The following is a 14699-nucleotide window of genomic DNA, read 5'->3' as shown; positions in this document are numbered from 1 at the left end:
CTTCTGGAATTCAATTTATTCTTTAGCATCTGTAGGAAATATGCTGCAAAGAAGCTGAACAGCTTGACTGTGGTACTTAGGTAGCTCTGACCATGTTTCACTGCATCACAACAAAGTGAAGCTCAGGCAACAGCCAGTTACTGTTGCTGGCCTGCAGGCACTGAACAATGAGGCTCTGTCAGAGAGGGCAGATTAGAACTTGCAGTAGAAAACAGGAGCTGGAAAGAGATAAAGAGGCTTGCACAGAGGAAGAAAGTCCCTTGTATAGGCCACTCCATCTTTTGGACAAAACTTTTCATATCAACTTACAGGCCACTGTATTTTTATATTAAGATATTTTAAGGAAAACCTGGGCTTGATATCCTATAGTTGAAGTTACAGATTTTCTGTTAGCAAACTAAAACCTAATATCCATATCACTAACACAAAACTTCAAAATAAGTTATTCTTGGTATCTATCCATTTAGCTTCAGTACACACTTGATCTACCACTATAACTGTAGATATTCATATACTGGCAAATAGAAATCTTGTAGCTATTCATACAAGAAATCATCCTCTGTATTTCCATTGAAGGTTCCACAAAGGCCTGCAGTATCATCTTTCCACCGTTCATCCACTTGAAGGTAAAGCCTCAGTCCTTCTCTGTCATACAGTAACTGTAATCCGATGCGTGTCTTCACTTGAAGAAATACAGAGGAGAGTTTCCGAATTTCAAATAACTCTGGTGAGTAAAAATAGAGATTGTTGAAAGGCAAAGGAAACTTGCTTGTAATTTGCCTTTTGTTGCTTGTCATTCCACTATTTTTGTTTTATAACATTTTTATGCAAGTTACATTTTTTCCTGTTGAGGCCCTATTTTCCCCTAATCATTGATTTCTCACAAAAGTTTGCACCGATTCAGACTTTAAAGAAAAAAAACAAACAAGAAACTTACGACAGTCACCACACTTTTTAAAAATGCATCCAGAGTTCACTGGAATATTCATAAAGGTTCATTAAAAACTAATCAATTTAAAGATACAAACATTGCAGACCATTTATTTTAGGAAAATAATCCTTACACCAGCAACGTGCTTCCTGTATTAAAGCCTTTTTTTGGAAATTCACAAAGAGCCAAGGCCTCACAGATATCAAATGTACTAATGATTTGCATATAAAGCTCTCATTAAAGCTAACACTGAATCTCACAGAACGCAGTTACATATTCATATGTAGAATGCTTGGTAATATCTTCCAGAGGGAAAGATTTAAAAACTCAAAGCAAAAAGTAAAAGAAACAGAAGAAATTTTTTGTCTGAAAATCTGTAGCTTATCTGTAAGGGGCAAGAGGGTTCCTTCCACCTATATTTACTTGAGTTGCTTACAAAAAAGGGAAAAGAAATTATTCAGTTCAAGAATCAGACAGAAGAATTTCTCCTCAGAAAAAAAACTAACCAACCTTGTAGATGTGAGGGATGGCTTTTGGACTTTGTAGAGACAGAACAGAATCTTACTATAAGAGACACTAGCCCAATACTGCTACTGTACAACTCCCACCATTAGTGTAAAAGGTATATCAGCAGTTAATTTATGAAATATTTTATAAAAAGTTAACAATGTTGATATTAACAACCTACCACTTAACTTCAGTATGTTAGCAATATTGACAGTATCACAACATACACATACGCCATTAAAATACTGCTTTAATGCTTTATAGGAGTTACATGCTTATACGTTATTCCTTACCATCTGCATAAGGCAGGTTAATTTTGTATTGGTCATATACCAAAACATCTCCTGAATGAGTCAGAGTCACTTGCCTCTTGGGGTCCTGCTTAAGAATAAGGGTGATTGATTGGATACATGATCCATCCTGGTTCTACAGGTAAGAGCAAAACAATTAAAAAAACAAACGTAGGTAGTATGAATGTTATATAAGAGTGCAAGGAAAGCTATAATTAGTTGGGAATTGAAAAATTGCAGTTGCATCTTGCTTCTTAGCAGAGAGCATTTGTAACACATACAGCTTTACAGCTAAGTAAGAAAACTTGGTATTTTGAATGACACGTGTTTAAACATAATGCTAACCTATTGTTCAAATATAGCTCAAAAGTGGGATTTGTAAAGAGAAACTTAAACAATTCTTATATAGCTTAGTACAAAGACTCCTGAAATTCATAAGACCCCCTGATTAAAGACCCACTGAGGCTGAGTCAATGCTCATAAACAAGGCTGCATTACCCACATAGCGGTGCACAGAAACCCAAATTTGTACTTCACATTAAAGTGTCCTGATGTACACAGGTTCTTTTAAAGTATATTTAAGATATAGAATTCTTTTAAAGGCAAACAATAATGAAAGACAGAAGCATCTTGTGAATCATTATTTAAAACAGCATGCAAGTTCATTATTTCTGAGGATTGTGGAGTATGTTCATAAGCTCCCTGGATGAATATTGATGAAAGAAAGGCAGCATCGCAACAGCACACAATATCACAACATCCAACTGGCTTGACGGGCTTATTGTTACTACCATTGCTTATTCTTATTTCCATTTCAGTTCTTTATGTCAAAAGTCATATAGAAAAAACATGGAAAGGAATACTGCATTTCAGTATGGATGAAACATACTCCAAAAAAATCCTAAGTCAACCTCATCACCTTACCAACACCCACCCTTTTCAGTGGCACATAATTGTCAACGTTACCAAAAGCAGATAATGAACTGAAATCCTAAAAAACAAAGTTTCACAACATGAAGAAGCTACATAGCTTATACAACGAAATTTCACAACAGCTTAAAGATCAAGAATTGAATTCAACTCCTTTCATCAAAACAGAAGACAACTAGAGGACGCTTCGTTTTATGCTAGTTAGGCTGGACTTTCTCCCATTCAAGCAAGTTCTGAAACTGGTTGGTACTTAAATGAAGTCCCAAACTACTTAATATTCCTGCATGTTTTATGTTTCTGTAGTGATCTTCAACTAGGCACCATACCACACAGATGGGTAGCAGCACAAGTCTATTAAAAATTGAATGTTTTCAGCATATCACAGTAACAAACACACCTGTACTAAATAACATGGAAATGAGCCAGACAGATGATTAACACTAGTCAGTTCCTACCAAAGTTTCCAGGCCAGGACTTACACCTTCCAGAATAACTACAGGTACTCTGGCTTTTGATGCCAATAGGGAAAGAACACTTATTAAAGCATGCTTAATAATCACAGAAGATGACCAGATTTTCCTTAAAAGAATGAATTTGATCACTGCTTAATTTTTAAAAAAGAAAAACGTTCTATCACAGAGATGCATTGAGAGACGACTTGAATTTTACCATACCAGTATTCTGTAATTCACATTGCTACATGCTGAAAGACATCAGAATCACGGTCCACCTTCTACTTTCTCTTTGCTCTAGGAAGGAACTAAATTTCTGCCACACCTGCTATACACAAATCTCTTTACTACAGCTTCTAAGACATTTACATTGGCTTAGTGTGGCTCGATAAAGTTAGAGACTGTCTATTCCCTGCCATCTACAGAGGAAAGGGGGAAGCACTCAACTTCTGTTTCTTCTGCTCACTCTCCTTCACTGCTACACCTAGTAACCATTTAAAAGGTATTCAAAAACAATGACAAAAATTGGATCCAGTCACTTTTGGCACCCTATTTGCTCATTTTACTCTCGACTATGCATCTTCAATGTTTCATAATGTCTTATATACCAAAACATACACAGACATGTCTGAAATCACTTGATCAAAGAGCAGCCTAGGTCTCACTGCAGGAAGTTTCTCACTGATTGCATCTGGCCCTGACCTGCAGTCCAGAAGTGCCCAGCAGAGGTGCAGGAGGATGCACTTTTCACTCCCATTGCCTACCCTGAAAGCATAACTGATAATGGACATGCAAGTACACACAGTGGTGTGTAAAGATTAAAAACTACATTCAGAATTTCCCTGACTCTAAACAATAGCGTAACAGTGATCTTTCACCAACAGTTGAAGTGAAAAAATGAAACTTAAAAATGGCAAATTATAAAAATAACTGGAGATATTTCATCAGCACAACCAGCTCTCCTGGACTAATAGTGACGACAGACATCTGCATTGTGAAGCCATGCTCTTGTAGCTTATTTTGTCATCTTGCCTCTTTACTAAGAAAGTAGGTTTCTGTGCATATCATTCAGCAACAGTGGCTACAAAATTGACAATTTTGTCAGCCTTTTATGAAGCTGAAAATAAAAGAATACCAGCTGGTGCACATAGCAGACCAGAGCCAAGAGAACAACCCTCCATAGTATGTGCATTAGGTCGGAATATTGACAAAAGCTTTATTATTCCTTCACGTTGAAACTAAAGGAGAAATTCTGCCTGACAATTATTCTCTGTTCCAATGAACTGTTTCTTTCACATCACTGCCCTGTCAACTTTCAGCAGGTGTTTTCACAGGAATGGCCATTTCTCTCACTAGACTCTTAAAAAAAAATTCTGTATTCAGAAGACCTTCTCTTCATATAAACTACAAAGCCAGTCAGACTGTCACCTGAAACTCAGATAAGGTTAAGCTGTGCTGATCACTTGACTGATTCTCCTTCCAAGAAGTGCTTAAACAAAATTTCACATCGTTTTGAAATAACTTGTTGCCTGATGACTGTTTATGTCACCATCTCTCAGTCTCTAGATGACTGGATTCTTTGTGATTCAGAGAGCTAAAATCTCCCCAGGTATTTTCTTTCTACATTTTTAATCTGCTTGAATGAGATGGGACTGATAAGGTGGGGTTTTTTTTTTAAAAAAAAAAAAAGCACACAAAATCTCAAACTATCAAGAAATATGAGATTCTGCACTACAAATCTTCTAGCTTCTCCTTTCAATTCATTAATTTTTATAAATGGGGAAGAGATAATGGACGGTGCCTAGGGAACTGTAAAGCAGCTCTTCTGCCAAGTGGTACTTGCTAGTTGATAGTTAGACACTTGAATAGCTGCACTGAAGCCCCACATTCTTGTGTTATAGTACACAAACTGTTCTCACTACCCTCTCACCACCTGTACATTGATAATTAAGTTAGCAGCACACAGCCCTGGAACATACCATATAAGCCTCTGTTTACCCACCTTGCTGTTAATGTCCAGAATGCTTCACTCAAACCTCTGTAAAAGTCTATACCTAATAGAGACTGATCAGGGTAGCTTTGTTAAAGGCCAGGTGAAGTATGAAGCCCAACACATAGTAAAAGCCAAGAGAATCTGTTTTTTCACCCACAAACCACTTGGACACAAGCAAAGTCTCTGAGTCAGGGTGAAGACGACAAGAATTACTGCGAGGCTCTTTGCAGTCGCAAGAGTGCTGCAGAAAGCCAATTAATTTGACTAACACTTTCCCCAACAAAAGTATCACCACAACAAAACCAAAAGGCACATTCCTTTCTGTTTTGCACAGAGATAAGTGTTCTGTAGCACAAAAGGGAATGAGACATACAATATATATCCTGCACATTACAATACCAGATATTTGCTCCAGACTTCTGTTGTCCATTAGTGGGCTTTGCAATAGGTCAGGCTGAAAGGTACCTCACTGTGGGCTCCTGCAAGGAGTCAATCATGCCTCAACTTTCATTTGATAAAAGTTACCTAGAGTGTTTCTTTGGGGATCCCCTTTGCTTATATTCAGCCACATAGTACAGGACACAGCTTCAATATACAACCACCTTTCTCAAGCTTCTTAGACTCTGCAAAAGTTCTGAGAATATTATGCTGACTGAACAGATTTATCCCTATGTCGAATGTTTATGTTTTGTTTCACAGCTTTTTTTTTTTTCCAGATTATGATTTTGACTTAATCAGCTCCTCAGGATCCCAAGGTTAGCACAGAATTAAGCCAGCTAAATTCAGTAAAATACAAATAGCCTAAGTCAAGTATGCACTTAAAGTGAGGAATTGTAGGAGCAGTCAGATATGTTGTATCAAAACATTCTCAATCTTCCTACAAACAAGAAACACTAGCAGGACCACCAGATCCTTCCCAACCCAGAGAACAATGCACACAGAGGTTAAAGCCTAGAAACTTTTTTAACGTGCATGTCCTTGCCAAGATCTCATTACACAGCCCCCACTGTAACTTCTACCTCAAAGAGCCAGAGGCTATTGGAGTGTAATAAAGCAGTCATATTCACAGCACAGGAAACCGCTTTTTCAACACTGGTAACTTCTGCGCCCTATCACATACCTCACCTGATGTCCTGATACACTTCTCCTAGGAACCACATAAGAGATAGTGGGACATTTACTTGTGGATCATCCAGTTGGAAAATATATTTGGTCTCTACCCAGTTAAGCTATTTTTCTTCTCTCTCAACTTTTATCATTGAGATGAAAAGCGGACTCCATGCACTCAGTCTCCCATTTCTTACCTGAATTACAAATAAATAATTTCTATTATAACAAACCTGTCAATGCCACTTTAATATGACTTCATTCAACTTAAAAGGTCATATAGAGATGTAGATTTTAGTGCATAAGGACAAAAAGAATTTACTGAAATATGCCTTTAGAAACTGTGGCACGACAACTTATGGGACCGTTTTTCTTCCCAAGGAAATCTCAAGTGCATGAACAATATAAGCTGCAGAGAAGAATGAATGCAATCATTAGTGTAAAAGAGCTTATAGAATCATGCATTTATTTAGACCATAAAAGAAAACTACTATAATGAAGCGTAAGCAGTTCCCTCCACAAAGGTAAAAATAGTGCTATATCTGATTTTATGCAAAGTATTTAACTGCAACAATATGGAAGCTGATCATGCTAAGAACTAAAAAGGGCCTAACATAGTAGATAATCTAGAAATACAACAAAAAGAGTCACATTTAAGTCTATATACACTTCAAATATCTGTACAGTTGCTCCTAGGTAAAAATCGTTACACAGAGACAGAACAAATTAGCCAAAATACAAAGTTTAACGTCTTGCTCCTACAGCAAGTCCAACAGCTTAGTAAGTAGGCATCTGCAGTAGCATTATGACCCTAATACAAATGTGGGCCAAGTTCTGCCCTTATGTGCATATGTAGAACTCAAAGCCAGTGAGAAAAGCCTGACTCCAGAAAACAGCTCAACTCAGTCAACTACACTTCTCACACAATCTATGTATGTTTAACATCTATTCTAACTTGCCTTAATTTCCTCAAAATTACAAGACCTGTCACAACTGTAATAAGAAAAAGTGAAAATCCTACCAGTATTCCATACCTCACATGTATAACGTTATAATACATGCTCAGCAATCCAAATACACAACAAAAGAAAGAGAATGGGTCTTGGACATAAAGCAAATTAAGTATTTGGCAACTTCTGTGTTCAATATCAGAAACTTTCAAATATGAAGTAGGAGCACTGTTAGTATCAGCTATATATATACACACACACACAATATCAATTGCACAGGATACCAACTAAACAACAGTAACATAAATGCATACATATACCCAAATCTGAGAGCACCATCCCAAAAGCTATCCAAAGTTTTTCATACCAATGTAAGTAAAAGTGAATTTCAAGCTGCAAAAACAAAGCTGAAAGAGAAATCCATATTCAAGGCACAAAAAAGTAATTCTTCCTTCAAGCAGTAACAAGCAACAGGCTTATTTTGTGCTGGCTGCAAATCCAGAAAGATGTACTCAGAAAGCTCAAGAAAACAAGTCAAGTCATCATCCAGGGTTTGCTGCATGAACCACCATGTACTACTGAATAACCTCAGTGAACACTGAAGGAGCAGACTAGCATAATCTTTCCTATTTATTGCAAGCGAACATGAGAATTTATGTACAGACTTCCTCTGCACTGTTATTCAACTATTTCAGCATTACGGAAACTTGTTGCTACTGATTAATTTGAATATATTCAATTGCAGGTAGAATTTTTTTTTATATATATATATATTTTTTTAATACTTCCCCTGTCCAAATTAATAAACTCTTCAGGATACAAACATTACAAGAAGGTTCTAAGCCTTACCTGTCCACAAGGAGCATTTTGCAAGGATATGGTAAACATTCCAGATGTACGACTTTTTGCTAGAATATATTGGCAGGTAGCTTGGAAAGTGTATTTGCGCCCATCAAAGGTCATGAAATGAATGTCTCCTGAAACTGAGCATTCAGCTGACAAACATAACAAACAATGTATTTAAATATGTAGAAAAGACAGTGTACTCTCAACAGTTATTACTGCTGTAGAGTGCATACACTCTGATACATGCTATAATTTATAAAATTGTATTTATATTATAACCAGGTACTAGGAACTGAACTTTATTCTTGCTTTCATGATGGAGTTGCTACCTGACACCAGGCCAGGATACCTAAACAATTCTTCCTCCAGAAGGAAGCAATAATACATGCGATCCTTACATTCTGGGTATTTGATTTGTGGCTCTAAAAACAGATTTGCAGAGACATTAAGCACTCCCAGAGTTAACTGATAACTCTGAGACCAGTGCTTGAATCTATTGGCAGCTGTAAGAACCATGAGACCATGGGTACCTTTAACATACACAGGCCTTTTGACCTTAATCTCTGTAGTTCACCTGCTTATCTGTGAAGTGAGAATAACACCCCTCATTCCACAGTCATGTGAAAATATTTAACTGATGTTTGTACAGTACATAGATACTATATCATTAGCCAGTACTACTGTGGCAAATAAAAAAAAAGTAATCTTGCCATAAGTCTGCCAAGTGAAGCTTGCAGAGGAAACTTTAGCCAAATGACGAGAATGACCAGGTAGTGACATCTACCAGAGACATTATGGCAATGTATAGGGAGACACATTGCTATGCTAAGCCGAAAGGCAGATGCGGGCTATTCACACTATTTTAATATTTAATCTAATGATGTGTAGATGCTTTTATATGTAGCTAGAAATAAAAATACAATTTATATAGTGAAATACCACATTAAGATCCAACAGTAAATTATTAAATAGTTAAGTGTTGAAGACTTTCACATACCTGGACATGTAAGATTTGTACAAATCCACTTTCCTCCAATGCAAGTGCTGAAATAAAAACAAAAAGATTTCATACTTTTTTTTTTGGTGAAGTATATATGGCTGTCCCTCAGTTGTTCTTCCTGGATTCCTTCTCTATGAAACGAGCAAAGTGTCTTGAGTCTCACAAAAGGGTAAAACAGAGCTACCACGGTCACTAGAATGCCTGGAAGCTGTGGCAAGAGCTCATCGTGACAATATGATCAGGTGAAATTTCATCCATGCATCCAGTAACACTTTTCTTTCTTTCTAGCTCCTTGATAACCATTATATAAGTTAATGATGCTAAAAACTGAGAAGAATAAACACGAGCAACTCAAATCTTATTACTTTAAAAAAAATAGAATTGTTCTGAAAAAAAAGCTGCACATCTGCAAGCTCATCTGATTTCTTCAATTAAGTTGATCCAATAAAAGGCATTATCCTTCCTACAAACTTTTCTTTCCAATGCATAAAATTAACCCAGAAATTCTCAAAACAGCGGCTTGGTGTCATAATGACATTAGGCTCTTTGTGTCTAAGTGAGACAACACAAACAGGAGACAAAGTAAAGTCAAAGTAATTCACCTGTTAAGATTTTGAATTCTAGATTCCTCTTAGTTTACGGCAGAGTTCAAGATGAGAAGAGTATTAAACATTACAGTATTCTCTGCAATATCTGTCTGGCATGCTTTGACCCGTCAGCAACGAGAACCATCCAGCCTCTCGCTCACCTCCCCCCACACTCTTTCCCCCCAGACGCATGGAGGAAGAAGATGGGGGGGGAAAGAAAAAAAAAAAAAACAAAACCACACAACAAAACAAGAGGGAAAGGGAGGAAAAAGGACTCCTGGGTTGAGATAAAGACAGTTTCATACAAATAATAACAGAAAAGGAAGATAACAATAATAATAATGACACCGGTCACTCTTGCCACCATCCTCAGAAGTGATTGCAGATTCCTGTTCCCCCAGCTAACCCCCATCTATATACTCAGCATGACATCTATGGTATAGAATATTTCATTGACCATTCCATCATTCTGTCTATGCTTCTATGGGAAGCTGAAGAAAATCCTTGAATAGTGTAAACATCACTTATCAACAACTAAGAACAACAGGTATTATTGACATTCCTTTCATAACAATCACTAGAAAAAAAATTAACTTTCCCAGCTGAAAAACCAGGACTCTCATTTGTTCTTCTTCCACATTAATAGCTCTGTAGTTTTTTATCTTTCCCTTCATGGCAGAACATATATGGAACAATAGCCTTTGTATGCAGAAACAGTGAGGACTTATCAGCTTTATTCAATTTTTAATTGAAATAGGCCTTAAAGAAGTTGTGTCTCATGACCATGAAAGGATTATGCTGTAGAGCGTAAAAAGAAAAATTACTAACCAGTTATTACAATCCTCATAAACCACTGAACCCGTTTCAAAGAAACTTCCATGGTAGTCACAAGGACAGTCCATAGGCTTGACACACAATTCATTTTCATAAATTAAGCCTAGAAGAAATAAAACAAGAAAAAAGTTAAATATCTGTACAAATGGCTGATGGAGCACTAACAAGTATACCCAAGACCACCACAAATGGTCATGTATTATAATAAAACTCTAGCCTATTTGGTAGTCATTTTTGTAGAACAAGTGTTCATTTGAATTACACTAAATAAACAATATTACATGAACGAAGTCCCTAAATTGCTTGAGATACACTAACAATAGTATGAATAACAAGTATTAAATATTGTGGGAGAGGGAGAAGAAACCACCCCCCCACAAAAAAAACCCACATAAACCAAACACACAAACGATGCTGCTTCAAATACCTTTGGCTTCTTTTTTGACACCTTTACAAATCTTTGCTTCTATGTTTTAAGGTACTGTTTTGGCCTTATTTTACTATAATGTTTTTTGCTTTGTTTCTCTTTATTATTCCATTATTAGAGAGCCAGAAGCTAAAAGACTTTATTAGCCCATAAAAGATAAAACATATGACAAAGATTATTTTACTTATACATCATTAGGGTACGTGTAAGAGGCAGGACTTTAAGATCTATGGCATAACTTCCTCTGTCCTCTTTTAGATAGAATTATGTACCCAAGAGAAGCCAGTAACAAGGGGAAAAACTGGACATCAAAGTATATTGTAGTAATAAGGGTAAAGTTTTGCCAAAGGCTACATCAGTAAATACCTCACTTGCTACAACCATACTACGATGTAAGAATCTCGGCATCAAAACCTGTTTCTGGTCACATGAATGAGTTTTAGTCATGTCACATTTTTGAGCTCTCCTAAGCATCTGACCTTGCAGGCATTCATCAGGGGAAAGGGGGAACATCAAATCACCAAAAAAACAAAACAAAAAAACCAACCCACCAAAATAATACACACACCCCAAAAAAAAAGCCAAAACAAAACAAGCAGCAACCACTAGAATCAGGACGGCTGCCCTGTCAACAACAGAGCAAACCCCATTTTTCACTCAAATTGTGAAGCTCTATGGCTAGAACGTGGATCTGTGCTGAAACATATTCCCACTTGTTAGAGGGCAGAAAACAAGGTCTTTCATCCATGCTCTGTTGACACTGCATTCATAAAGAGGTCCTGTGAATGCTGTAATCTAGCCAGGCCATACAGGTATGTAAACTTGCGGGAGAACAATCTGAAAGTTATATAGAATGAAAGAAGATGTATTTGAGAAGCAAAACTTACCATCTGGACAGTAGCATCCATCAATGCAGGGAAGTTTACTGTCAATGCACTGTGATTGTTGATGACATGAAACAGGGCAACAGTTGATGCATTCATTGTAGGTCAAGGGTTCAGCACACATAATTACTAAAAAATAGAAACAGGTAGAGAAATTAAAAGGTATTGTGCTATTGCTGCAGGGCTTAAATAGATTGCATGCATTTCTTTCAAGTATTTAAAATGTGGTAAGTCAATTGAGTATCTGTTGTCTAGAAAAATTAAAAAATTACTTTCATGACACATACACAGAATAACGTATATTCATATTCTGTCCATTAAAGGTGCATTGAGAAGGAATAATCTTAAATTACACCAAGGGAGACTCAGGGAAACTCTCACAGCAGAGCTATTTTAATTACCCAGACCTGCATAAGAAGTGGTAGAACATTAATCAACAAACGTTTTTGGAAACACAGGGGAAATCATCTGTCACAAATGACAAAGCAGTTATGGTCCTGTGTTCCAGACAGACAGACAAATTAGATGATCTCTTTCAAACTTACTTTCTGTTACTTCTAAGATGAAGACTTGTGCAAGCGTAACTCAAATTTATTTTTAACATTCATGACACATTTTATGTATCAGAAAGCCTGAAAGAGGACTTTGACAATATTTGAAAGAGAAGCTCTATGAAAAAACAAATGGTTAATCATCTTAAAGAATCTCTGATGTTCTAGCAAGAAGGTTCTTAAAACACATTCTAATAAGTTTAGTGCTTTAAATGCATTCAGTAAAAATTACACATATAAAAAAAAAGAAATTCCATTGCATTTATATAGCCTTGAAGTGAGTCCACAGTTACGCTTTCATTGAGAACTATGAGTTCAAAATAGGAGGAAGAACAAAGAAGTAAAAGTGTGAAGAGCACTCTTTTTAAAATACAACTACTAGGCATTATTTCCAAGTACAAAAGCATCTGCATACCACACTGCTGAAAGTGCAGTCGCCATCCATGAAGCGGCTTTCCTGCTTGGGCACATGCTCTGGCATATTCAGTTAATGCTCGACACCAAGTTGCATTATCAACTGCTGACCTTGCACAAATAAAAATGGACATATTATTTTCTACCTACATTCAAACATGCACCCATAACCTCATGAGTGCTCCTGCATTGCATAAACCCACAATGTTTGCATCTACTTTAGTAATGTAAAGTACTGTACTGTTTGGCAAGGTTAAAAGTCTTAAATGGGTAAGACGTTTTGCCATACTTGAAGACAGGTCACCAATATATTTGAGACCTGACACTAACTTCTGGAATAAATCCATGAAATCCAGAGATACAGCAGTATAAACAGACTTGAATAAAGATCTTGAATTTTACAAAAGGAATAACATCCTTCAGAAAACTCACAAGAAGAAAGCGTAAGATTTCCACCAGTGAGACACCATCGTACAAGAAATGGAAATTATCTTCTCTCCTGCCTATTAATTTAATTACTCAAAACTGCTTGGCCAAGGAGCATAGCCGGTGGCAAAATGATAGCATAAATTCAAATAGTAATCAAATTCCTCTTTTCATTGGGTTAACAAATGGCTTGCAGATGCCAAACTGACCTATTCACTATTACTTTTCATTAAGGTTAGAAATACTAATGATGTTGCACACTCAGAATCAAAACAGATGCCCTATTCAAGGGGTGGTACACAAACAAATTACGAAAATATCCAGGCCCAATTTTGGCCATCCTTATACCAAGGAAAACAGGAACTCCTCCACAGAAATTTTTGGCAGTAAAACTCAAAAAAGTGAGAAAAGCAAGATAATAAAAGAACGTTAGATGAAAACTGATATGCAGAAAAAGACACACATTAGTTCTGTTAACATTTACAATTCCTTCTCATGATAGAAGGAGAATATTTTTTTTTATAATAGCTTTGGAATTACCCCAAAACATTCACTTACATGCAAAGATCATTGGTGCAGCTTGCCATAAAAGGAAGAGGACTCACATATTCGTGACATTGTTCAAATGGGGGATGTAACAGGATATTACACAGAGTGTACACCCTCTGAAATGAATGAGATAGCTGTTGTGAAGAGAAAGTTTTCAAAAATAAACTTAAGCAGAATACTATGGAAATCAGAACAGACATCTCAATCTGTGACTAGGAATTGGTTTCTTCTCATCAACTAGAAGCAGTGGCTAGCAACATATTGCTCTCCATCACAGAGTATTCATAAAATTGAATCTTTTATCCAAGGTCATACCAATGGTAGTAAAACATATCCCTTCCTCAAGAAAGGCACAGGCCATGTTGCAGCCAAGACCAGATGACCTGAAATAGTCTTCATTTTAGTTAAATTACAAAGTAAAAGTCAATAGAAATGAAACATGCCTGGCATCAGCTTTAGTTTAACTTCCTTTCAGGGTTATATCTTGAAAATATTACTTAAAAGGAAAAACTATTTCAACGTGATCAACAAAAGCAACAATAATTTGTTTTGTAAAACACTGGCAAATTAACTGTGCTCTCATGCTTCTAAGAGAAGAAATGGAAACTAGCTACTTTACAGCTTTTCACTCACTTAGCCCCAGATTCAAACACTTTATTAGCTGCTATGCAGACAACATAATAATCAAAAACATCGAGAATACAGAAGAAAAGTTAGGGGAAAAGGAGAAGACAAGGGAAGCTCTGATGCAGTAACCATTTTAATCCACCTCTCCAAAGAAGCACTGAGAATATTTCCAGTCTCCTTCAAAAGTGTTAAGACAAATTCTTGCTCTAATTAGAATCACCAACTATTGTAATAATCCTTTTGTGTTGATCCAAACCTGTAGAGATTCATGGCTTTGTGTCAAGCAGGGTGGTTCACTGAGAAGAGATTTATCCCAATTGGGTGTTCCTTGTGGAGGATTTTCCTGCCAACTCTCTACGAATTCTGTTACATCATCTGTCAGTTTTCCTAAACA

General features: G+C 36.6%; 1 protein-coding gene across 1 annotated transcript in view; it reads right to left on the bottom strand.

The window, feature by feature from the left end:
• The window catches only part of OTOG (otogelin), a 106037-nt gene that overhangs the window by 76560 nt on the left and 14778 nt on the right, over positions 1-14699 (bottom strand). Inside the window, exons 9-17 of the mRNA XM_063333791.1 lie at positions 14562-14692; positions 13688-13794; positions 12705-12814; positions 11742-11867; positions 10422-10530; positions 9004-9050; positions 8010-8155; positions 1732-1864; positions 547-724 (exon numbers count right to left, since the gene is read on the bottom strand). Coding sequence (XP_063189861.1) covers positions 547-724; positions 1732-1864; positions 8010-8155; positions 9004-9050; positions 10422-10530; positions 11742-11867; positions 12705-12814; positions 13688-13794; positions 14562-14692 — 1087 coding nt within the window. The remainder of the gene's footprint in view (positions 1-546; positions 725-1731; positions 1865-8009; positions 8156-9003; positions 9051-10421; positions 10531-11741; positions 11868-12704; positions 12815-13687; positions 13795-14561; positions 14693-14699) is intronic.

The sequence above is a fragment of the Chroicocephalus ridibundus genome, chromosome 4 (assembly GCF_963924245.1).
Source record: "Chroicocephalus ridibundus chromosome 4, bChrRid1.1, whole genome shotgun sequence".
In the NCBI taxonomy this organism is placed as follows: Eukaryota; Metazoa; Chordata; class Aves; order Charadriiformes; family Laridae; genus Chroicocephalus; species Chroicocephalus ridibundus.
The sequence above is the reverse complement of the archived record's forward strand: the minus strand, read 5'-3'. Positions and strand labels throughout refer to the sequence as shown.